The 23,271-nt window shown below is 35.4% G+C and overlaps 1 protein-coding gene and 1 non-coding gene across 3 annotated transcripts in view; both read left to right on the top strand.

Annotated features, from left to right (window-relative positions):
• Map9 (microtubule associated protein 9) overlaps positions 1 to 23,068 on the top strand; it is a 28,475-nt gene extending 5,407 nt beyond the window's left edge. For both annotated transcript variants that reach the window (XM_042668454.1, XM_042668455.1), the window contains 10 exons: positions 4,193 to 4,416; positions 6,756 to 6,849; positions 8,462 to 8,703; positions 10,257 to 10,327; positions 11,536 to 11,704; positions 12,382 to 12,471; positions 13,534 to 13,695; positions 13,824 to 13,969; positions 14,127 to 14,259; positions 19,940 to 23,068. In XM_042668454.1, coding sequence (XP_042524388.1) covers positions 4,193 to 4,416; positions 6,756 to 6,849; positions 8,462 to 8,703; positions 10,257 to 10,327; positions 11,536 to 11,704; positions 12,382 to 12,471; positions 13,534 to 13,695; positions 13,824 to 13,969; positions 14,127 to 14,259; positions 19,940 to 20,062 — 1,454 coding nt within the window. In that variant the 3' untranslated portion in view covers positions 20,063 to 23,068. The remainder of the gene's footprint in view (positions 1 to 4,192; positions 4,417 to 6,755; positions 6,850 to 8,461; positions 8,704 to 10,256; positions 10,328 to 11,535; positions 11,705 to 12,381; positions 12,472 to 13,533; positions 13,696 to 13,823; positions 13,970 to 14,126; positions 14,260 to 19,939) is intronic.
• Positions 11,125 to 11,251, top strand: LOC122097880. The gene has a single exon (XR_006145602.1). It is a non-coding gene; the product is annotated as a small nucleolar RNA SNORA40 (small nucleolar RNA).
• Positions 23,069 to 23,271: the final 203 nt, after the last annotated feature.

The following is a 23,271-nucleotide window of genomic DNA, read 5'->3' as shown; positions in this document are numbered from 1 at the left end:
CAGGTAGTAGAAAATCTCCCCTCTATCCTTCTGACCCTCCACCTCCTGAGAAGCAAGGGTAGAGCAGGGAGCAACCATACTTTGGAAGGCCCTAGGAAAGCTACAGGTCTGGGAACATAAGATTAAGGAGTTAGTGTCTTCAAATTTGTTTTGTAATAAAGGAAGTTATGAGATTTTTTGAAGGTTAATCTTCTTTTATATCAACAGTAAAGACAGTACTTGTAAATATTTGATAGCAAATGTTAGATATCACTGGTAACATCAGATGAAAATTTATTCCAAACATGATTTGAGGAAATACCTCCCCTCCCCCCCCACACACAATTTCATTAACTTTGAAATGAGAGAAGAAAATAGAAGCTTAAGAAAGAACACTAAATACTGTCTAAGACACTGGGGCAAGGCCACCAGATATATTTTGTATGTCTATAGAAAATAAGTTAAGCTGGGTTGGGAAGGTGGCTCAGTGGTAGAGCACTTGCCTTGCATGCCTGAGGCCCTGAGTTTGATTCCTCAGCACCACATAAACCAAAAGAAAAAAGTCGGAAGTGGGGCTGTGGCTCAAGTTGTAGAGCGCTAGCCTTGAGCTGAAGAGCTGAGGGGACAGTGCCCAGGCCCAGAGTTCAGGTCCCACGATTGGGCCCCCCCCCCCAAAAAAAAGAAAATAAGTTAAGCTTCACTCTCATTAGGAAGAAGTGGATATAACCTCATCTTCCTGTCCTACAAAATTGCTTTGAGGATCCATTAAAAACACTACAAAAATGCAAACAGGAAGCATGATGAACCTTCCATTCAATGAGTAGAATCAACAGTGAAGAGGGGACATAGCTGAACTTGGCTATTATGAAAATATGAGCATAGGAAGAAAAAATTGATCTGAATTAGGTGGAAGTGTATACCTAAAGCTTTATAGTTGTAGTCTTTAAAGCAGTAGCCCACTTACTTAATGTGTTTTTATACATTTTTTGTACGTTTTTTATTGTAAAAATGCTGTACAGAGGGGTTACAGTTACATGAGCAAGGTAATGAGTACATTTCCTATTGAGCATTGTTGTTTCTTTTGTTTTCCTTCCACCATCCCTTCTCTCCCACCTCCACAACTAACACCCCTCCCCACTGCTGAAGTTGTAAAGTTCAGTTTTCAACATAGTGTTTTGTACATCTCATTGTTACAATTGGTCAACCTGTATCCTTATTTAAGCATTTTGTTTAGCTGTGGTTAATGAACAAGAGTAAAGAAATACTATATGTTGACCACAAGGTGGCAGCAGGATTCTAAATGCTCTACGTAGGTAGCTACAATATTACTTTCAGTATGAGTAACGTAAAAATAATGATTTAAGTAGATAGTCTATGATCTTACACAATGCATTTTGTCTTTCTTAAAATTTTACAATATTTCTGGAAGCAGAATTTTGTTATGAAATAAACTAAAGTCGTTATTCTTGGGTTCTTTAAAACTAGTAGTCTTACTGTAATGTTTTGCATATAGAATCCATGAAGTATCTAAATGTATACATGAATATATTAATGATTCACTCACCAACGATGGTGGAATGTGAAACCTTATCTAAGTCTTTAACCTTCTTTTTTCATAAAATATTAGGAATTAACTAGTTTTAATAAGAGATACTGTTAAATTGAGATAATTCCTTAAGATTTAGCTCAGTTGTAAAGCACTTGCCTAGCCTTCATCAGGCCCTGGATTTGATCACTAGCACCAGAGAAGATAAATACACACACACACACACACATACACACACACATACACACACACACACACAGAGTTTTTTGTATTCTTGATCATTTTCTAGAGCAACTGTCACATGGATAATGACTGTAGAAAGCATTTTTTTTTGAGGATATGCTATTTTAATCTTATTGCCAGAATAACTAAAATCCTGAACTTTGTAGCTGGGCTAGTGCTGATTTATCATAGATAACCATAGATGGAGTCAAGGAGAAACAAAGAATGAAAGAGTGATTGACATACCACGAAAAGGACAAAAACAGGGTGGCTTACCACCAGTGTTAATGTTCACTGAGCACTTACCATGTATTATTTTATATGTCATCTCACTTAGTGACACAGGCAACTCATTTGACCAATAGGAAAACCTCCAAGGTATATAGTGGTGAAATAATCTTTGTAAGGTTATAGAACTAATAGGTATCAAAGCCATGCTTCATATATGAGGTACTTGCTACAGGCTGGAAGAGGGAAAAGAGTTAGGTATTTGAGAATTGTTATTAAATAAATGTAAATTTTTAGTTAGGCAACAATAATACATTTTAGATTCTTCCTATAATTTATAATGCATTGTGAACATAAGCATATTTTACAGGAAAGATGTCATGGTAAATGTTGTCATTACAGTTTACTGGGCTCAGTACCTTTCAGGAATATTCTGCTTAAGCTGGGGCTGCAAACAAATGTATGCCTTTGATACGAGGAGAAATTGGAAGCAAGCTAGACAAAGGAATCAGCTTGGATAAAGTTACAGTAGCAGAGGGTTGCGGCCTGTCTGCAAAACAGCCTTTAGCACAGCCTCCTAGGATCACAAGCTACAAAATGCATGTGAGGAGACAGGGAAGCATAGATAGCTAGTGACAAGGTCATTGATGATTTTGATGTTGTTCAGAGGTCATTGAGCTTTTGTTGTGTAGGACTGCATGCTGGGGAACCCTTGTTGAATTTGATGGAGAGAAGTGATTGACTTTCCTTTCACAGATATGACTGACAGAAGCAGGGTCTAGGAAAGCATCAGTAATGAGCTAATAGTGGGGCTGATTAAAGCTACATTAAGAATTAGAATCTTTTTTTGGCCAGTCCTGGGGCTTCAACTCAAGGCCTGGGTGCTGTCCCTGAGCTTCTTTTGTTCAAGGCTAGCACTCTACCACTTGAGCCACAATGCCACTTTCAGCTTTTTCTGTGTATGTAGTACTCAGGAATTGAACCCAGAGCTTCATACATGCTCTACCACTAAACCACATTCCCAAGCCCTAAAGCTGTATCAAAGGTGCTTTATTTACAATGGTGCTTTGGATATAGGGAGTAGTAGGGGAAAACCTCAAATGACCTTTGGATTTTAGGGTGACCATTGGCCAGAGTTTATCTTTTTAATATATATTTTTATTGTAAAGATACTGTACAGAGAGGTTACAGTTACATGAGCAAGGTAATGAGTCCATTTCCTATCAAGCATTGTTCGGCCAGAGTTTAGAAACAGCTAAACTTGGCAAAGAGACATGTATAGTAGTACCAGTTTGATGTGGTTGTGGAATCTTTTAATAGCCATTGTAAGCTATTTGTAAGTCAAGAGGAGGTAGATGATATTAGTCTAGTTGTGAAGTAGAAGAATACATTTGTAGAAGAGTGGAAAAATAAACATGTTACAGGTAAAATTAAGAGGAGAAAAAGTAATACATGAAAAACTGTTCCTCAGTGTTTTGAGAGGTAGGAACATAACACTATTAGCTTCTTGTTTTAAAGTCAAAAGTAATAGAAATAATAACTACAATATTCCATGTGTTTTTTTGTTATTTGTTAGTTTCTGTGATGCTATGGGCTGAACCAAGAGCCTTCTGCATGCTCACTAAGCACATACTCTAACTGAACTACATCTCCTGTCCCCAAGTGTAAACTTTGAATTACCGCTAGGGCAGTTTTATAGATTTGAAGATTGACAACTCATTAATCATCTACTTCTGCCTTCCTTCCTCCAGTTAGAGCTAGGTGTACTATCTGTGTGGGCGAGTAGCATCACATTCATATGTGTATAGCAGTTACTTTGTCATATAATTTTGTTTAGAATACTCACCCACTCTAACCTATAAAATCATTTGACAGAGCCATTGTCTGAATGACTATGAGAGCAATATTATGTACAAGGTCTTGTATAGAAATAGGCTTTTGTTTTGTGTTTTAAAGTTTTTTGAATATTGAGAATTAATACAGTTGAAATGCTAAATTCTCATGAAACAAAGTATATTAGTTATTTCCAGGATGGCAGTTTTTAAATCTAGGATTATGAACTAATACTTGTCTATATTTTCTGGGGGCTTATTGAGAAGGGTTTTAGGATTCATTTGAACTGTCCTATGGACAAGGCACTAGACAGATGTATGTTGTCACCTGACAGGGGATAGTTGAAATCCTGAATATTTTTTGGTAAAATATTTTGTTTCTTAGCAGAAAATAGTTGTAGCTTTGAAACAGAAGACTACTTAAAGCCTTCACCTCTTCCAAGGAGCATGTTCAAGAAAAGTAGCCATACAGAGGAAAAAGACAGACTAGAAGATGCTAAAGAAACTGCCCCACACGGACACTTAAACCCTGATCCTTCTCTTCCATGTCTGAATGGCAGACAATTGGAGGTAGAGAAAAAAGCATCCTCTGAAAATGTTGACCTTGAGGTTGGTACTCCTAGTGAATTGTATTCCTGAAATCTGGCTTTTGAACTCTCTCTCTCTCCCTCTCCCCCTGTCTCTCTCTCTCTCTCACTCACTCGCTTTCTCTTTCTCTGTCCCATTTTCTCACATTCCCTCCTCTTTCTCCCCCTTCTTTAAATGCTGATCCGGGGGCTTAAACTCAGTGCCTATGTGCTATCCCTGATATTTTTTTTTTGTTCATGGCTTGCACTCTAGCACTTGAACCACAGATCACTTCCATTTTATTGTTTGTTTTAAATGCTTAATTGGAAATAAGAGTCTAACTGACTTTCCTGCCTGGGTAGGCTTTTAACAAAAATTATTTTCGTTCAATATAAATGTCTAGCTAATGGAATATTACATGAATTTTTTGTAGCTGCTATGACAAATTGTCACAAACTGGATAACTTGGAAGAAATTATTGCCTTAGTCTTAAAGCCAGAATCTGAAATGCAGCCCTAAACTAAGCAGGAGCCATGTTCCTAAAGGCCTGAGGAGAGCCTGCAGCATCCCCGGCCTCTCCAGTTTCCTCCTGCAGTGCTCAACTGCCCACCTTCATCCCCACTGGCCTTCTTCCCTGGGTTTCCTATCACCCTCATCTTTCTTTAATGAACGGCACTGTTGGTTTGGGGTTTTCCCTAACCCTGTGTGTATTGATTTTAACTAATTATATCTGCTCGTAAGTTCTTCTAGAAGGCTTGAATTTTTGAGGGTACTAGATACTATTTTCTACCATTGAACAGTGTTTTGATGTTACTAGGTGGTCTTAAGACCACATCCACATTCTCTGGCTTTCTCTTGAAAGCCAGAAATCTGAAATCAGCTTTGTTACATAGCCCATAATGTAGAACTGTTATCTTATTGCTAGACACTTACTCATAAAAATTTTAATTTCCATAATGTTCACTACGAAGTCTTCCTGACTATGCTCTGAGTCTTCTTTAAAACCACGCAGGTTTTGATGAAGCCTTTTTGCCTCTGGGTGGATAACCTTCAGCTCTTCACTAGTTACATGGTCCTTTTGAATTTTCTGTATATGTTTTTTTTTTAATTTAATTTTATTTTTTTTTGTGAACATACTGTACAGAGGGGTTACAATTACATGGGCAGGATAATGCATACATTTCTTATCAAGCATTGCAGCCTCCTCCTATGGTGTATGATACCTGTCTATTCAGACATCACAAACATGTTTCCTGACAATGCTCAAACATTCTTATGTTGACCACCTTACCAGCCTTGTTTTCTAACTGTACATCTGGGTCATTCTTGAACTGGTCATCAGGTTACCTGGTCATCCCTGTTGGCTATTCTTTGTTACTGTTTTCATCAGTGTATGTCATAATTTTCAGTCTATTTTCCTTTCACCTATTTAGTGACTTTTAAGACTGGATATTATGAATGATAATACTGTAAAGATTCTAGATTCAAATCTGTGTCAGTGAATGAGTTTTCTAGAAAGAAAATATAGTGGCTACATAGGAATTTTCATCACTTTCTCCCTGGCAAGAGACACCTGCTCACTCAGTTTCTAACTTCTAAGGTTTTCTTTATGCCTTGTATACATGTGCCAAGCTTTTAGGTAAATTTCATATTCAAATACTGTGGCTACTGCCCTTCTCTGAACTTACTAATTTATCTGGTCCTAAGTAACCTAGGACTTCACAAGCTAGTCCAGGAAGTCTGCAGTCCTCTGATTGGAAAATGCTTTCAGTCAAACACTGCTGACTTGAAAATCTCCTCAGGGGAAACATTGTCTAGCAGAGTAGACCCCAGTGGCTCAGCCCTTCTGCCACTTTCCAAATACATTCTCTTCATTGCTTTCGATATACTTTCTTTGTACCCATAAACTGTTGTAGGAAGGAAATTAAACTATGCAACAAAAATTCTTATATTATGTAACCACTTTACGCTAAAATATTGTTCTATAAAGAGAAATTTATTGTAGGCACAGGTATATTTGTTTCATTTGAATATAATCTATCCACCTGGTTTTAGAACATGAATAGCATTTGTTTGAAACTAAAGGTTTTTACTATCTTATTTATTCGTCCCTTGAAATGTTTATAAAGATTGAATTTTAGATTGAATTTTGAGTTTTGAGGACCACTACAAATTTAGAGGTAATAATTAAAGAATTAAGTGACCTATGAGAGACTACTTTTTACTGACCAAGACATCAAATCTAGAAAGTAAGGTTTACTTGCTTCCAGTGCTGTAACACTTTTGGCATTTTTAAAGTCATAAGACAATAATGCTATTTCCCTCCATGATCTTCAAGGATAAACTTATATAGTCCTTTTTTTAATTAAAAAAAAAAACAGGGCTCATTGTTAAAAAGCCTGTCATCATCATTCCTTAAAGAAAATCCTGAAAGATGTTCTTCACCAGGATCTAGGGAAGAAGGATCGATAAACGGTGAGTGTATGCTAGCTTTTTGCATCTTATTTCAAAGTTCTGTGTAGTTTAGAGCCCTATTTGTAAGAGAAATGATACTTCATGTAGTTATAGGGAAGATATGTTTGTGTTTGCCTGCATTTTAATCTCAACTATGCACTTGTGGCTTCAGATGCAGAACTTAATTTCTCAGTACCTCAGTTTTATCAAAGTATATTACTTGTCTCAAATGGCCAATGTGGAGATTAAATGCCATGATACATTATAGAGGCTATTATTATGTGTGCAAATGCAGCAGTGTAGAATGCAACAAGATAGTTGGGTGAACTTTTAATCCAGGGATATATGAGCAAAGTAACAAAGTTCTTTGGCCCTATGTATTGACCTTTACAATGTAATATACCTTAGGGTGATTATGAGAATTAGATGAATTAATAATACATATAAAGCACTTATAATATACCGTCTTAAGTACCTAGCAAAATGAGTTATTAAGATTTATTTTCTGAATGCTGTAACATGTAGCTTAATGACAGCTGCAAGGCAGAACCATTTCTAGAAGTGAGATTTAAAGCAAAATTTATCAAGTGATTACTATGTAGTATAATTTTTTTTATCACTTTACAGATTGAAATACAAATTAAAACAGAGTTTTACTAAGGCTCCAAAGTTCGAACTTCCTGTTTTCACTGAAGAGATTGATGTATAGCTCATGTGAATCAAAAAATTAGTGAGCCATAGGTACTCTTCAAATGTATATATATATATAATTGTAATGATTTAAACTTCCCCCCAGACAAGTTTCCCACAAAAAGGCCATAATGAAAGCATTAGAAGGAAGATGTTGGGCAGTGAAGATTTAGGTTTGGCCAGGACATAGATCCTGGTAGAAATGAACATTGATGACATCACAGATAGCGATGATTTCTTTCTATTGAGCACTCCAAAGTGTGGCATAGTCTGAATAGAAGCAGTTGTATAAAAGCACATCCAAGTCCTCTCATGCCAGAGCTCGTGCCTATACCAGTGAGCAGTGAGTAAGATGATAGGTTTGCCTTCAGTGTGATAGTACTGTTTCATGGAGGCAAAGAAACTTAAATCTGCGTGAAATGATGTTAGCTCTTAGTTCTGCCTGCATCTCTGCAGTGTATGTGTCTGAGTATCTGCAGCACATAAAGATGTATCACACACATATACACTCTCTTTCTCTTTCTCTCTCTCTCTCTCTCTCTCTCTCTCTCTCTCTCTCTCTCTCTCTCTCTCTCTCTCTCTCTCTCTTTCTCTCTTTCTCTCTGCTTTAACCAAACAGATCATGCACTTCCATTATGTGGCTTGCACATCAACATGTTCTTTTTGGCTTTATCTTTGTTGTTGTAGTTACTACATTCTAAATATTAGTAGGCTGTTTTTCTAAGTATCAGTTTCATCTAATGCTTCCTTAGATTGAATGGCCATTTTTACTTTTGTAGATCACTTTTGAAAAAAGTTTATTCAAGTTGAATATGATATTTTCATATTTTACAAGCAAGATAAAAGAAGCTCTAGAAAGTTCTCATTTAATAGAAAATAAATGACTCATCCATTTTATGAATTGGAAAGAATGCTTAAGTGCTGTCACTCTGTCTCAACCTAGATCTGGATAGAGACCTCACCAAATACTCTAATGCTTTGATATCAAATGGAAACAAAGAAAATTCAGTTTTAACAGACTGTGTCTCTCCTGAACTTGAGAAAACTAAGGAAAGTCAAGTGACTGCCATTGACCTTGAAGAAAAGCAGGCTGAATTGAAATCAGGGGATGATTATCCACTTGATCTGCCACTTTTTAAATCTCAGAGTATGTTAATATCCACCAGTGCAAAGGAATCTGCAAAGGTATCTGTGTATTTGTGTCTTCTATACTACAGCTGAAAATGTGAAATAGAACTTTAAAATAGTTTATTTTCTTTCATTGTATCTGTCTTACCTTTGAAAAACTCATCCTTTGACAAGTACATCTTAATAGAATTTTTTCTTTAAAGAAAATTTGCAATTATCACAATAAAACCTAGTTTTGCATTAAAAACTAGCACAAATAGGTCTTTAGATTTAAAAAAAATACAGCTCTCTGGAGTTCCCACATTTCAACTTGGTAAAATATTAATGTCATTTTAAAATGCTTAGGGAATTTTAATGAAAAATGTTTATTAACATCCTTTTTTTTAAAATAGTTGGACAGGGCCACTAGAAACATTACTATTATAATCTTGAGAAGCAAATTTGTAGTATGTAGGATTATTTGTACCTGTGCTAAGTTGTAGCAGAGTACTCTACTTTTAAGTTCATTGAATAATATTATTTTAGTTAATATTTTGGATAATATTTTAGTTATTTTTTCTTTTGAATTTTATCTTTATCTTTTACAGCTGCAGACAGCTCCCAGCTAGGTTTATCCATTATTACAGGAGAAAAACAATGCTAGCTGAGACCTGGTGGTTGAGCAGGACTTTCATAAAAGATGCAGTCTTTTATTAAAATGTGTGGAGTAGGTTCATTAAGGCATGTACCAGGTACATTCATCCTTAGCCACTTTCCTTAGAAAATACTCCTGCCACGTTAGGGTGTGTTCATATCTGTGCTCTCACTGTACTGCAAGAACTGCCCCCGCCTCCCCAAACCCATGTGTGGAAACTAGTGACTCCTTCCAAGTAGGAAGAACAGTCTATAGTAAAGAGAAGGGATCTTAAAAATGTCTACTAGAGGTAATTCTTACAAAACAAGATCATATTTCCTTTACTAGACCTGCTTTTTTCTCTAGCTCTATTGAGTAGTATTTCTCACTTCTGAATCTAACCACCTCCCTGCTAAAGTCTGTCTGTTGGTTTCTCATCAAGAGGGTAAAATCCAAACTCCTTAACACCACTGATGTCACATAATTCCCTGATTCTTTGTGACCATGTCCCCCTACCACTCATTACGTGTTAGCTCCATGAGATGTGCGTGTCCTCAACAACATAAAATCCTCAGGTGTTTTCCTCCTAATTGAGGACTTCTTGGAGACTTTTCCATTTTCCACTCTCAGCCCTTGTTCCATTCTCCAGAGAGGCTTGCTCAAATCAGCTTTACTAAGGTGACTACTCATTACCCCTTGTCACTGTCCCGGTTCTGTCTTTTCTGCAGCTTTTGTTTTGTGATTATTGTCTTGTTACCTTGTAAAATTAGGTGTGCCTGAGCCCATTTGTTTCACTGATCTGTTCCTAATACCTACTGTTCTTGACACTTCCGGCTTTTTTCTTTTTGCTTATGTGGTGCTGAGGAATCGAACCCAGGGCCTCATGCATGCAAGGCAAGCGCTCTACCACTGAGCCACCTTCCCAGCACCTAATTTTAGCTTCTTAATGTAACTGACAGTCATACTGAATGATCTAGCTATGATGTGTTTTATTTAGAAAACAATTGAAGACAGAGAAATGAAGAATAAAAAGCCAACAAATAATAGAGTATCCAGTGCATCTGGCAGGTAATAAAATTATCAACTTCTCTCATTTATGTATATGCATTCTCACAAAACCCACTTTAATTTAAATTCTATAAAATAAATTTTATTTAGTATTTACTCTCAGGTTTTAACTTGAAAGATGGAAGGATTAGAAACTTCATGGTAAAACCCCTCCATTGATTGCATTCTTTTATAATATGTAGTTAGTAAAATGACTTAAGTATATTAGTGATGGTTTGAATGTCTGGGACATTACAGAGCTGTTTCTTCTTTTGCTGGAACAGTAGATACAGAGTAGAATCAGACTGAATCAGCATGGTTCTTCTCTCAATATCTTTGTCTTGCACAAGAAAAATTGCACTTTGTCTTCAGCTTTATGGACTAGGTAGGCTCGCTACAGTAAGAAGCTCCATGGCTTCGTCTTGATTGATGATGAATAGTACTAATCCATAAAGACTAATCCAAGTCTTTGATTTTTAAAGTTATTATTAATCACATTGAGCAGTATCGGCCGCAGTTTTTGGAAATTGCAAAAAGGACATGTTTTAGGCTTTATTGACCATTCTTTTCCTGCTGTAAGCGCTCAGTTGGAGATGAGTGACTTGTACCTACAGTGGAATAATTTACTCACCAAACAGGTGAGGCTTCAGTCCCCCGCCAACCCTGAAATAAGCAGCAGTGTTTCTGCCTTTATATTTAGAGTAGTTCGTGTAACAAAATATTACAAGAAAATATTAAAAGGATTATTAAACCTCATTTTATTAATCATGCGTAGTTTGTGATCTGATCCATCTTTCTTTAAAAGGCTCTAATTGCATAGCACTTTTATGCATCTTTGTTTAATTTGTAACAAATACTTACAGATAGGTGCAAATAGTAAATCCTCTTTTGCAACCCAGAACTCATTGTTGAGTATGAGTTTTGGTACATTTTAGAAGGAATATGATCCCTACAATGGTTTGAAATGATAGGGTTATTGTTTGGCTCTGAGAATAAAATTGGTGTAAAAGCTAAAAAAGAAAAAGCTCTTAATTTATAAAAAGAAATGGCTTTATACCAACATAAGCTAAAGTTACAAAATTTAGCCTAGATCATATTCAAAATAATCATAATTTATTTAACTAAATTATAATGCAGTTTTTAAATACAGCAATTGCATATTCTTATACCTATCTCTTCTACTGAATATAATTGTAATAGCTTATCTTGCTCCATTTGGAACTTTTCAGATTAATGACCTCTGAATTTTTAAAGAAGCCCAGTTCTACAAGGAGAACACCATCGGCAACTACCTCTTCTCACTATTTAGGGACTTTAAAGGTCTTGGACCAAAAACCTTCACAGAAGCAGAACATAGAACCTGACAGAGCAGATCACATAAGAGCAGCTGTTTATCAAGTAAGGGAGAATATTTTTAAAGCAAAGGAGAATTTATTCATGGCCATAAAGCAGCCTGTTCATTAGAGATAAAATGAATCTGTCAGCAATGATGATTTAGTGCTGCTTTTATCGGGAAGGGTTTTAATATATGAGCTATGCAGAATGCTGCTTTTACTAAATTATTGCTTCTATACTTCATTTAATTGATCAGAGCTGTGTTTAAGGGAAGGTGCCATATAGTAAAGACCAATCTTGTACAACGTATGTTCATTATAATAGTTCTTAAAGTTTATATTAATGAGCATGAATAGTCTCTACCATTTTTTGTAAAACATACACTATGAAAGAATTTCCTATTTTTTTCACAGTTAAAGGCCTTTTTGTTTTGTTATATAGAATAATACACATTACAAAGTTGTGCATATGCATTTTAGAGAAAAATGTTAATGTTTTCCCATTCTGTTAATATTTTAAATATATATGGTTAATATAAGGGAGATAATACACATGTAATTTTCTTAAATCATTTTCATCTTTATAGATCAGAATACTGTTAGAAAATTATACTGGTTTGTATACAAAATTTATGTTTGTATTTTCATTTTTGACATTTTAGTCAAATATTTCAGAAATTGATCATTCTAACTCATTTGGGCTATGTTAATTACCATATGTCCCTTTTCATATTTTCACAGGAGTGGTTGGAAAAGAAAAATGTATATTTACATGAAATGCACAGAATAAAAAGGATTGAAAGTGAAAACCTAAGGATCCAAAATGAACAGGTATTGTGAATGAAGTGAAAATTGTTCTGAATTTTTATGGGAGTAGAGTATCTCTGAATATTAAACTTTCCTAAATCAACTGTCTTTCTAGTGGTGAAATGACATGTATAAAAGAATTGATTTCTGATTCATTTTCCTCGTACTTTATAGACTTTTAGCTTGACTTCAATATGGCAGGTTTCCATGGAAGCACAGAAACAGCAATTTTTAGTTTAGTTATTAAGCATGAAATAGGTATTGCATGACTGAGAATGAGCTTGTTATTATTTATGACCACCTAATCACTCTTAAACTTGACTTCAGTTAGATCTTAGCCAAGAACACAAAGGAGCACCAAGCATTCATCTTTAGTTCTCTTCTATTCTTTTTTGAGTTTTATATTTTTCTTCAAGACCAACCTTGAATAAGATAATATGGTCACTACCTATGTATTTTCTAGTCTGGAACTGATTCTCAGGATTTGTGTGTGTGTACTGGTACTGGGACTTGAACTTAGAGCGTGAGCACTGTCCATGAGCTTTTTAATTCAAGGTTGGTGCTCTACCACTTGATTCACAGCTCTATTTCCAGCCTTCTGGTGGTGAATTGCAAGTAAGTCTCTGGACTTCCCTGCCCAGACTGGCTTTGAACCTTAATCCTCAGATCTTGGCCTCCTAAGTAGCCAGGGTCATATTATAAGCCTGGCCTTATTTTTAATATTTAATATGTCTTTGAATACTTAAAACTTTATTGTTTGGAAATGGGAATCAAGCTAGAGATCTTTACCTGACTGTGTGACTTGGTTAATTTTACTTCCTGTGACTTAGAACTTTCCAGATTTATTTTTTTACTGATCCATTTCTCGCACCACATAGCCTATTTTGATGCAGTGAACAATGAATGCATTGAACAATACAATTAACATTTTTTATGAATTAATTTTTCTGACCCATTCTAAGTAAATAATCTTTTTAACTTATTTTCCATATATGATGAACAACAAAAGATGGATGATAATAGCTACATCTGTATTTGTCTACTTATATATACATTTGTATCTGCCTGCTACATTTTCTGAAATAGAAAAGAGCAGCCAAGAGAGAAGAAGCGTTAGCATCATTTGAGGCCTGGAAAGCGATGAAGGAAAAGGAAGCCAAGAAAATAGCTGCAAAAAAGAGGCTGGAGGAAAAGAACAAGAAGAAAACGGAAGAAGAAAACGCCATGAGAAAAAGCGAAGCGCAGCAAGTACTCTGGAACTTCTCATGCCTTTCTTAGTTGTGTTTCAGTATTTGAAATCAGAAATAGTATTTACTTGTTTTTACTTCTTCTGTAACAGCCACAGTGACTAAGAAAATCATTCTGAACTTTTTCAGGCTTTTGAAAAATGGAAAGAGAAAAAAATGGAATATCTTAAAGAGAAAAATAAAAAGGAAAAGGAATACGAAAGAGCAAAGAAACAGAAAGAAGAAGAGAGTGTTGCCGAAAAAAAGAAAGATAGCCTAACTGCTGTTGAGAGATGGTAATCCAAAATAATGTTTGGATAGTCTTGGATTTAACTCTTAGCTCTTTTCTAAAATGTATTCACTTGAAACTTGACATGTCTCTCAATCTCATTGCCAAAGCTTTACTAGGGAATCTTTATTATATATAGATCTCTTTTATGCTGTCCTCCATAGGAATGAAAAAAAGGAAGCTTTTCTCAAGCAAAAAGAAAAGGAGAAAATAAATGAAAAAAGAAAGGAAGAGCTGAAAAGGGCTGAGAAAAAAGATAAAGATAAGCAAGCCATCAATGAATATGAGAAATGGCTGGTAGGTGTTACTTCTTAATGCACTATGTTTTCCTATAGCATTGTTTTTGTACCTTTTCTGCCCTAAATGCAGTTCACTTGTCTCATATCTACTGGCTGTTTCTACCTGAGGAATTCAGTGTCTACTGCACGGGTAGTATTTTCTTTGATTTGCACATTTCTGTTAACATTTCTACTGTTCACTGAAGCCTCCAGACTTAAACTTCAAGGATAATGTGCATCTGGATTCACATTACCACCTCTGGTCATCTACAAGTCATGTCCATCCTTCCTTTGCAGTGGATGTCACTTGTAGAGAAAGGTTCTCACATCAGGAGAAAGTAGACAGGTACCTTCATGAAGCTATGCCATGATATTTTAGGTGAACATGGTCATTCACACAGGATCATTGAATTTACTGGTGAGAAAGTTAGTTTATTTCTTATTTTCTTCTGATGTTTGTTGTGACCTTGAGAAGAAGGTTCATGTAGGTGTTTTCTACTTTAAAAAACAAATTTGAGGTTTAGAAAGAACCTATCTGCCTGGACTTTCCTACCCATAAATGCATATATATAAGTTCAATTTACTGTTTACAACAGTTACTTATCATTGATAAGGTTTTCCATTTTATAGTGAAACATGTATAACTATAAATCTGCTTATAAACTATAAATACCAACCTATTAAAGATCTCTATGTCTTACCCAGTTATTAGTGAAAAACAAATTTCCAAATAAAATGGCAAAGTGTCCCTGTCAGGTAGTAAATTGACCTTGATGTTCAAATAAAACAACATTTCAAAATTTTCATATGTCTTCTAGCTTGGGTTAAAAGTAGATGATGGTAATTGTTTTAGAAGAAACTTAGGGCTGAAGATTAACTAAGTGTCCCTTCATGCCAACTCCAAGATTAATTCATAGTTAACCCTTAACAAAAAAAAAAAAGAAAAGAAAAAGTTACATGCTAAAGCATAGAAACATGTGCCTATGAGAACGATTCTGAGCCCAGGAGTTTAAGGCCTGCTGGACAGTAAGATCCCACCTCAAAAACAAACAAAAACCCCCCAGAGATTTCTGTCTACTATAGATAACATTCAAAAGACTTCTTTAATTGTTACCAAAGTAACATTATTGATTCCTGTTAATAACTATTCAGGGTAATAATGGCCTATTTAATATCCTGGCTTTTCAGGATTCTACTAACAAGGTCAAATGTGTTTCAAGGTTTTTGGTTTTTTGTTTTGGTTTTTCTCTCTGAATGCTGAGTGCATTGAACAAAGAGCTTATTCAATCAATGTGGGCTTATTCAGTCAATGTGGACGTAACCAGTTACTGATTTATCTCCTACTCAATTGGATGGTCTGCCTTTCTCCAAAATACTAAAATGATTGCCAATTATCTAGTTAAAATGTTTCTTTTCTCAGTTAAGATTCTGCAACAAGTTTTCCCTTTGCTTTAATAGGATTAGCAAGCTTGCAAACATTCTTTTGACAGATAACATAGGCAAAGATGTTAAAACTGGAAAAAGGAACAGTTATAGCACTGTTGTACGTGACCATTCTATGCACATGCAAATCTTGTATCTTATATTGCTCTTCCGACATTTCATAATCATCTATGTCACAATGAAAGTTGCATAGACAACCACAAATTTACCCAGTGTCTTTTCCAAGCCATCACCCTAGTCATGGTTGTCTAAGGGATTCTTGAAGGAATATGAGGAGATGTCCAGTAGGAGGGAGCACTTTATAGTGTTCACAGAGACTCAAACAAATGGAAAAAATCTAAGTTACTGCATAGGAAAATGTTCAGATTCCATACCATGCCCCTCATCCATTTTCCTACACAGACTCCTTTTGAGGTTCTCTGTTTTGAAATAGTTCCAAAGTCTATCTAGTGTAGTAAAAAATGTAAAACTGTGGAAGATAATTTAAATGATATGAAACAAAATGATTTCTCTATTTAAAAAAAAGCTTGACCATTTGTCTCCTTTATGAAGTAGCAATCTTTCTGCCTTTCTGTGCCAGTTGAGGTATGCATCAGTAAAAGCTGTTTGGACTCAGCATTTCATCCTATCTATGATCCCACATGTTCTGCTTTTCCCTTCCATAATTCTTCACACCTTTCTCACCCTGACTGACTACAGTCTTATCTCTGCCTCCCTTACTCGCCCATACTACACTTCGAAAATTATAGATTTCCTAGACCCTCTGGCCACTCCAGGGTTTGCTTCTCTCCCCTCAGAAGCAAACTTGGGTTGGTTTCCTCTCCATCTTATAACTGTCCCCTCTCCTGGCTGTCACACTCCCCTAGTTCTCCTTCTATCTCTGCATTACTCTGAATGCTACTTGAGTCACAATCCTTTACATAAATTTTCATTATTACCTCAGCATGCAGAGCCCCGTGTGTTATTCATCTCCCTCTTTATTCTCATTTGATCCTCTTCCTTTTCGCATCAAATTTGAACATCCTGGATGTCTGTTTCCCCCTATATCCCAAGCTTTCTTCCACTTGTCTGATGCTTACTCCTGCTGTTCTCTGTACTTGAATTGGTTTTCCTCCAACATACCACAAATGATTTCTCTTGTTCTCTATGTCTCACTTTGATAACTTGCTGAATCCACTTTCCTTTGAAAGTGCTCTCTCTGATTCTTTTTGAAAAATGATTTTATGTTTCATAGGAATACACACAATTTGGAATTCTCTGTTCCTATTTACAAACCATTGTTTGTCTATTTTTTATCTGTCCATTTTGAAATTTCTCTAGGTAACTGAGACCATATGTATGTTTTTGAATTTTGGGAGGCATTACTGAGGTCTGAACTCAGGGCTTCTCACTTGCTAGGCAAGCACTATACCTCTCCCATATCTCAAGCCCTTTTTGGAGATAGACTCTTGCTTCCTGTATGGACCTGTGCTTGGATTGTGATCTGCCTATTTTAGGATTCCTGTCATAGTTGTGTGGCAGGTACATACCAGCACACCTAGCTTCTTCTATTGAGATAGCACCTCATGGACTTTTCTGCCCAAGCTGAGCTGGAACTGCACATAGCTGGGATGACAAGTATCTATCCTTACACACTATGAATTGAGAAGGGATCTCATGAGCTTTTCAGCCTTGGCTGACTTATAACTACAGTCCTCTTCTTCCTAGCCTTACAAGAACCAGGATCACAGACATGAGCTATGGACCTGGCTTGTGTTTGGATTTTCTGATCATTTTATGATTGACCTAGAGTAAAAAGCTCAGAGCTTAGTGATGAATGAATGAGCAGAAATTGAAACAATGTAATGCCAGTAGCATAATAGACCCATAGGAAACCTCAGAACTTATTCCATATAAGGACATAATATATGATACAGCAACACAAATTCATGGACACAGGATAATCACTATTATGATTATTAATGCAATATTTTAAAATAAAACATCAAAACATTGCATTATACCAAAAGAAGCTCCAAAGAATGAACGTGATAAATGTAAAATACTAAACAATAGGACAAAAAAAATAGAACTTAACATTTATCAAACCTCACAGAGACATACTTCTCTAAACCTAGAATTGTTACAAGAAATTGTAAAAGAAAACAAACATGAACAGTTACCAAATTTAAACTTACTAGTTCATCAAATAAACAGTCCTTGTAGGTACTGGTTGGAAAGTGAACACTTACTGCTGCCTAATTAGTTGACATTGTCCAGTAAAGTTGGATGTATGCATCTGTTACAAAGCAGCAGGGTTAAATGTGTATCACTGTATGTATGTACTCATACAATGTGTGCAAAATGACTTGTGCACAAAGAAGCAAGCATGTTTATGGCAGCATTGTTTTGGGATGAAAAAATATAAAATTAGCCTATGTATCTTACAATACACATGTTGTACACATGCTGGAATTTCATATGTGGAAGAAAAACTTAAGCTATGTGGGTGGATTTATAAAAGAAACACAAAAATAGATGGTTGCAAAAAATATTCATAACATGGTAGATACCTTATTGTATTCATTTTAAAATTCTGAAACAGTTGCTTTTGGTTTGAGAATGGTTTGTAATAAAAATATTAGGAGAAACACTGCAGTAGTACTGTGCTAAGTGCTAAGTAAGCACTAGGTTAGAGTAGCTCTCACTTCAGTAGGCTGGAGAACAGGAAGGATCCAGTGGACACTGTAGATTCAGAAGTACTGGACACATTTAAATTTGGAATATTGCTCTTACTTTTCATAATTGAAATATTCTTGTACATATTGGTAAAAATTAAGGGCTACTGAAAGGTAAGGAAAATAATGTTTATTATTTGAAAACATTCAAATGGATAAAATTTAAAAAGCAAGGCACTGATATCCATATATAATAAGGTGGCCTAAATAATGGAGCAGAAAATTCATGTAAGGGCTAATGCAGTGATTGAGAATTTTCTCAAACTCAGTGATAGAAAGCAACTAGAGGTGGAATTCTCAACTCTAAGAAATGTAAAATAGTTCTTGTTGCCATGCCCTATCACTTGTCACTTGTTGCATATGGCAATTTATGTCATGTCCCACTATATTTGAATTACAAATGGGAGTGATGATTCTTAATGACAAAAAGTGATGCAAAGCCGGCATTGATGGTTCACTCCTATAATCCTCACTATTCAGGGGATTACAGTTCAAAGTCAGCTCAGCCAGGAAAATCTGTGAGACTTATCTCCAATTAACTATCAAAAAACAAAAACAAAATAAAAGGCTGGAAGTGGAGCTGTGACTCAAGTGGTAGAGTGCGACCTTTGAGCAAGAAAAGCTCAGGGCCTGTACCCAGGTTCTGAGATTAAGCTCTAGGACTGGCACACACACACACACACACACACACACACACACACACACACACAGTTAATTTTTTTAAGTGATGCAACATTAGTACACATATAAGTTAGCTCTAGCTGTTGTTTCTTCATTATCAGTTTAAGAAGTCATGTTAACATCTTTTCATGAGTTACTTTGTTCTTCATAAAAATAATGTTCACATTTTCTTGATCCATTCATCTACTGAGGGGCAGCTGGTATATATACACAATGGAAATCTATGCTTCTATCAGAAAGAATGACATCACCCCATTCATAAGGAAATGGAAAGACTTGGAAAAATCATATTAAGTAAGCCAGACCCAAAGAAACATAGATCCCGTGGTTTCCCTCATTTGTAATAATTAGTATATGTTTAGGATAGTTTAGCAGATGAGCAGAATAGCTCAATAGCTATGTATATATGACCATATAGGATAATGCTAAGAGAAATGAATGCCAAGAAATGGAAACAAGAGGTTTCTCTTTGAGGTTGTTTTTAATATACTATGTGATTTCTTTTTTTTCTTTTGTGTGTTTTCTACTTTGGTTTATCCTCTGTTGTCACTGTATTTGATTTTGGTACCCTGGATATTGTATATACGTTTATCTGAACTAAGGAAGGGAAGGGGGCAAACCAATGCAACAAGGATAGTCACAAGACAATATGTTGGAAATGAACTATATAACTTGGGGATTGGAGTGGCGGAAGCGGGACAAAAATGAGGGAGGGGGCTAACAAGTTTGACAAGAAAGTTATGTTTATAACTGTAACCCCTCTGTATACTACCTTGACAATAAAGTTTAAAAAATAATGTTCACAGAAGAATGTATTCTTAAAATGTATTTTTAAATTTTATTGTCATATCTCTTTAGGAAAAGAAAGAAAGACAGGAGAGAATTGAGAGGAAACAGAAGAAACGTCACTCCTTGCTTGAAAATGGGTCCCTTCCTCCATGGAGCCCTCCCAGCAGAACCATGCTTTCAAAGGTGTTTTGATAACTTTCTTATTTGTCAGCTCACCAGCTTTAGCCATCGGTTAAAAGCCATTCATTCCATTACTTCCAGTTAAACTAATCGATTTCAATTAAGTGCCACATATTTCTGGTAACGAGGAAAATGATACTTTGGAGTTTAATCAGTGTGAACATTTTTTTTTCAAGCCATAGATCAGCTGCCTCAAATGAAATGCTACTAATTAGATTGCTTTTAGTGCTGAAAATGCAGAAAGCTTTATCATGCCCTGATAATCTCTAAGGTAAAATGATCTGTGATTACTTTATATAAACTATGCATGTTAATTATGTTTATTCCCAATGATAAAGTACAAGCCATTTGGTATCACAGTCAGAGTGATTAGTGGATTCTGGTGTGCATCTAGATTTGGGCTTTTAAATAAATTGCTGCTGGGAGATATGTGTAGGTGACTTTTGCTTACATTGATCTTTAGCTCAAAGCAATTGCATCATCTCTACCCAAGGTAGAATCTTGTGGACTGAGACAACAGTTTTAGCAGCAGTTTAATCAATGAATATTTTATTTAGAAATTTCCTTATGTTTTAAGTCTAATTTATCTATTCCAATTTTATATGATAATCATAGTCAATTTATAATAAATGGGATCACCTCTGAAATTTTTCTTTCTAAACTTAACACTTTGTAGACCATTTGGTGACACCAAAAGACATCCATTTCATGGTAGTAATTACTTACACATGACCTAGGCAATTCCTCAGGAGTTCAAGGTTATCGATATAGTGATATCATATAAAAGCTGTAATAGTGAGGGCAACTACAATCCCCTTAACTGATACAGAGATTTTCCCAAGGACTTGTATTTATTTATTTGATCTTTGTCTATCCTTGTATTAACTGATCTCCTCCTGGACCTGTTCCTTGGATTTAGGAAAGACCCCAATTTTCTGCTCTCAGAGTTGAAATGCTGCTTTAATCAATAATACATTGCAGAGACAATAGATTATACCTGGAAAAGAAAGAAACACTTCTATCATCTCTGCTGGATCTTTATAAATATTATTTGTCATCTTTAAAACAACTGTTTAGGGTAGATGTTGCTCTGCCTTTTTCAGCTAAAAGTCCTTAGGCCCAGAGAAACTAAATAACTTATTACACATCTAAGGAAGGCCAGCGCCAAGCTCCCTCTTCACTTTCACACTCCCATGGAACCTCACTGATCACAGAATCTATCAGGACTTTGCATGAATCCAAGCCTACTCTAGCTGATCCTGAAGAAGTAGCTTCTAGTTAGCAGACATGGTGAACCTCCTAAAGTCTACAAAACGAGCTAAGGATTCATAAGATTTAAGGAGTTGCTTGAACATCTAGTGTCTAGTATTAAGATCTGAAAACTCAACATGTTATATAATAAATTTCAAAAGGAGCTTTGGAAGTTTTCATGAGCTTAAATATTACCTTGTTCTGTTTGTATGTGACTTAAGCTATAAGGAATCACTTTGTAAGATCATCTCATGTAAATAAAACTAGAGGCCCTTTGATACTGCCAGAGCAGGACAAAGACTTGATGAAACTGAACTGATGACCACATATGTGTATTATCAACATGAGGTTCAGGGCATTTCTTATCACCCATGTGTTTACCGTTGTACCAAATACAACACCTGTCAGAGTGTATTGGTGTTTCTCGTATTCAGTTACTCAGCACTAAAGATATATCTACAAGTTACATAAAATAAAAAGAAGAAGGGAAAGGAGATCAAAGCTAAATGCATGTCATAAATTTTACATTAAATATTTTATTAAGGTTTCTGATCATTTCCTTCTATATTTTTAGTGGCTTCCTGTTACTGTGAGTTGTGAGCATTAAGTAAATCTTTAGTCTTATTTACAACCCTGAACCTCGCACTTTCCCTCACTTTCTGAAGGTGAGGTTAACTCAGACAAGTTGACAGTGATTATTTGGCATGACAGATTTTCCACCTTCCTGTCTAAGCTATATCACTCAAGAAAATAAAGCACTGCCTTCTCATGGGGCTGTCTTAAAAAGGAAACAAAATACTGACTTCTTAGTGTCCCTTCCATGATAGGATGAAATGAAGATGTGTGCAAAGACTCAGCAAGTCATTTCCTCAAATGTGATTTTGTTTTTGTCTTATATGGTAATACATGTTTTCTTCCTTGCATAAAACTGTATTCAACTTTTGCTGAAATTACCTGGTTGAAAAAAAAACCATCTTTTCTCCTATAGAGAAGTGAAGCTGAGTGTTGGTAAGTGGATGAAAATTCAGTACTGTACTATTGTTTACTTTCTAAGACCCAAAGGAGAGGAGACTCATGCCTGGAATACTCACTTGAATATATTTATCTATTTGAGGATCATGATTTCCCCATTTTTCTCAGAAAGTATCAAATATCAATATAAATGTCTATTCATTAAGTTTTCATTAATTGCTATATAAGAATATTTGATTCATCTTAAGGACAATAAATGCTATAGGTATGCATATTAAATTTCTAGTTCTGTAGATTGCATTGGTCAAAAAGAAGGAAGAGATTTCAACAAAAATAGGAATTTTGTGAGTATTTAAAAATGTTAAATATTATAATATTTAAACATGTGAAATTCTTTTGAATGTATTATTTATGGATAAATCTGTTAATAAAAAAGTAAACTTTTACATAGATTTAAATTCTGTAATAACAAAAACATGGTAATTTTAGAGGTCTGAAAGGAAACATATATACTGCACTTTAGATCAGAAAGAAGTTAAAGTCTTCTTTAACATAAGGAAACAAAAACTGTTTATAAAATAACAGTATCCCAGTGGTTGGTATGTACACAAACTTAGGAAATGTTAATTTACTGATTTAAGTTGTAAGGAAACTCATTCTTCACTGTTTCCAAAGCAGTACGCAATAGGAGTTTGGTGTCCCTAGTTGTGTGTTCCTCAGTGTGATGTTACTTAATGAACCTGCCTAGATATTTTTGATTTGTAAGTTGAATAAACTGATTTCCAAACACTTTGACTTCTGTAATCTTTCATGTCTTGTTGTTAGCATGTCCAGGTCAGATTCTTCCCATTTTTCCATGGTTCTGGTCGTGTGATAAAATGTTCATACTGACTTCGGTTAGTTGTTGCTAGTGTAGTTGATTGTTGATCTCCTATCTGTCCCTACTTTTTTCTCTCCTGCCTACTCCATAAGTATCCACCAGATCAATCAAAGCTATT

Source organism: Dipodomys spectabilis, unplaced genomic scaffold (assembly GCF_019054845.1).
Source record: "Dipodomys spectabilis isolate Male_0828 unplaced genomic scaffold, ASM1905484v1 ptg000436l, whole genome shotgun sequence".
In the NCBI taxonomy this organism is placed as follows: Eukaryota; Metazoa; Chordata; class Mammalia; order Rodentia; family Heteromyidae; genus Dipodomys; species Dipodomys spectabilis.
The sequence above is the reverse complement of the archived record's forward strand: the minus strand, read 5'-3'. Positions and strand labels throughout refer to the sequence as shown.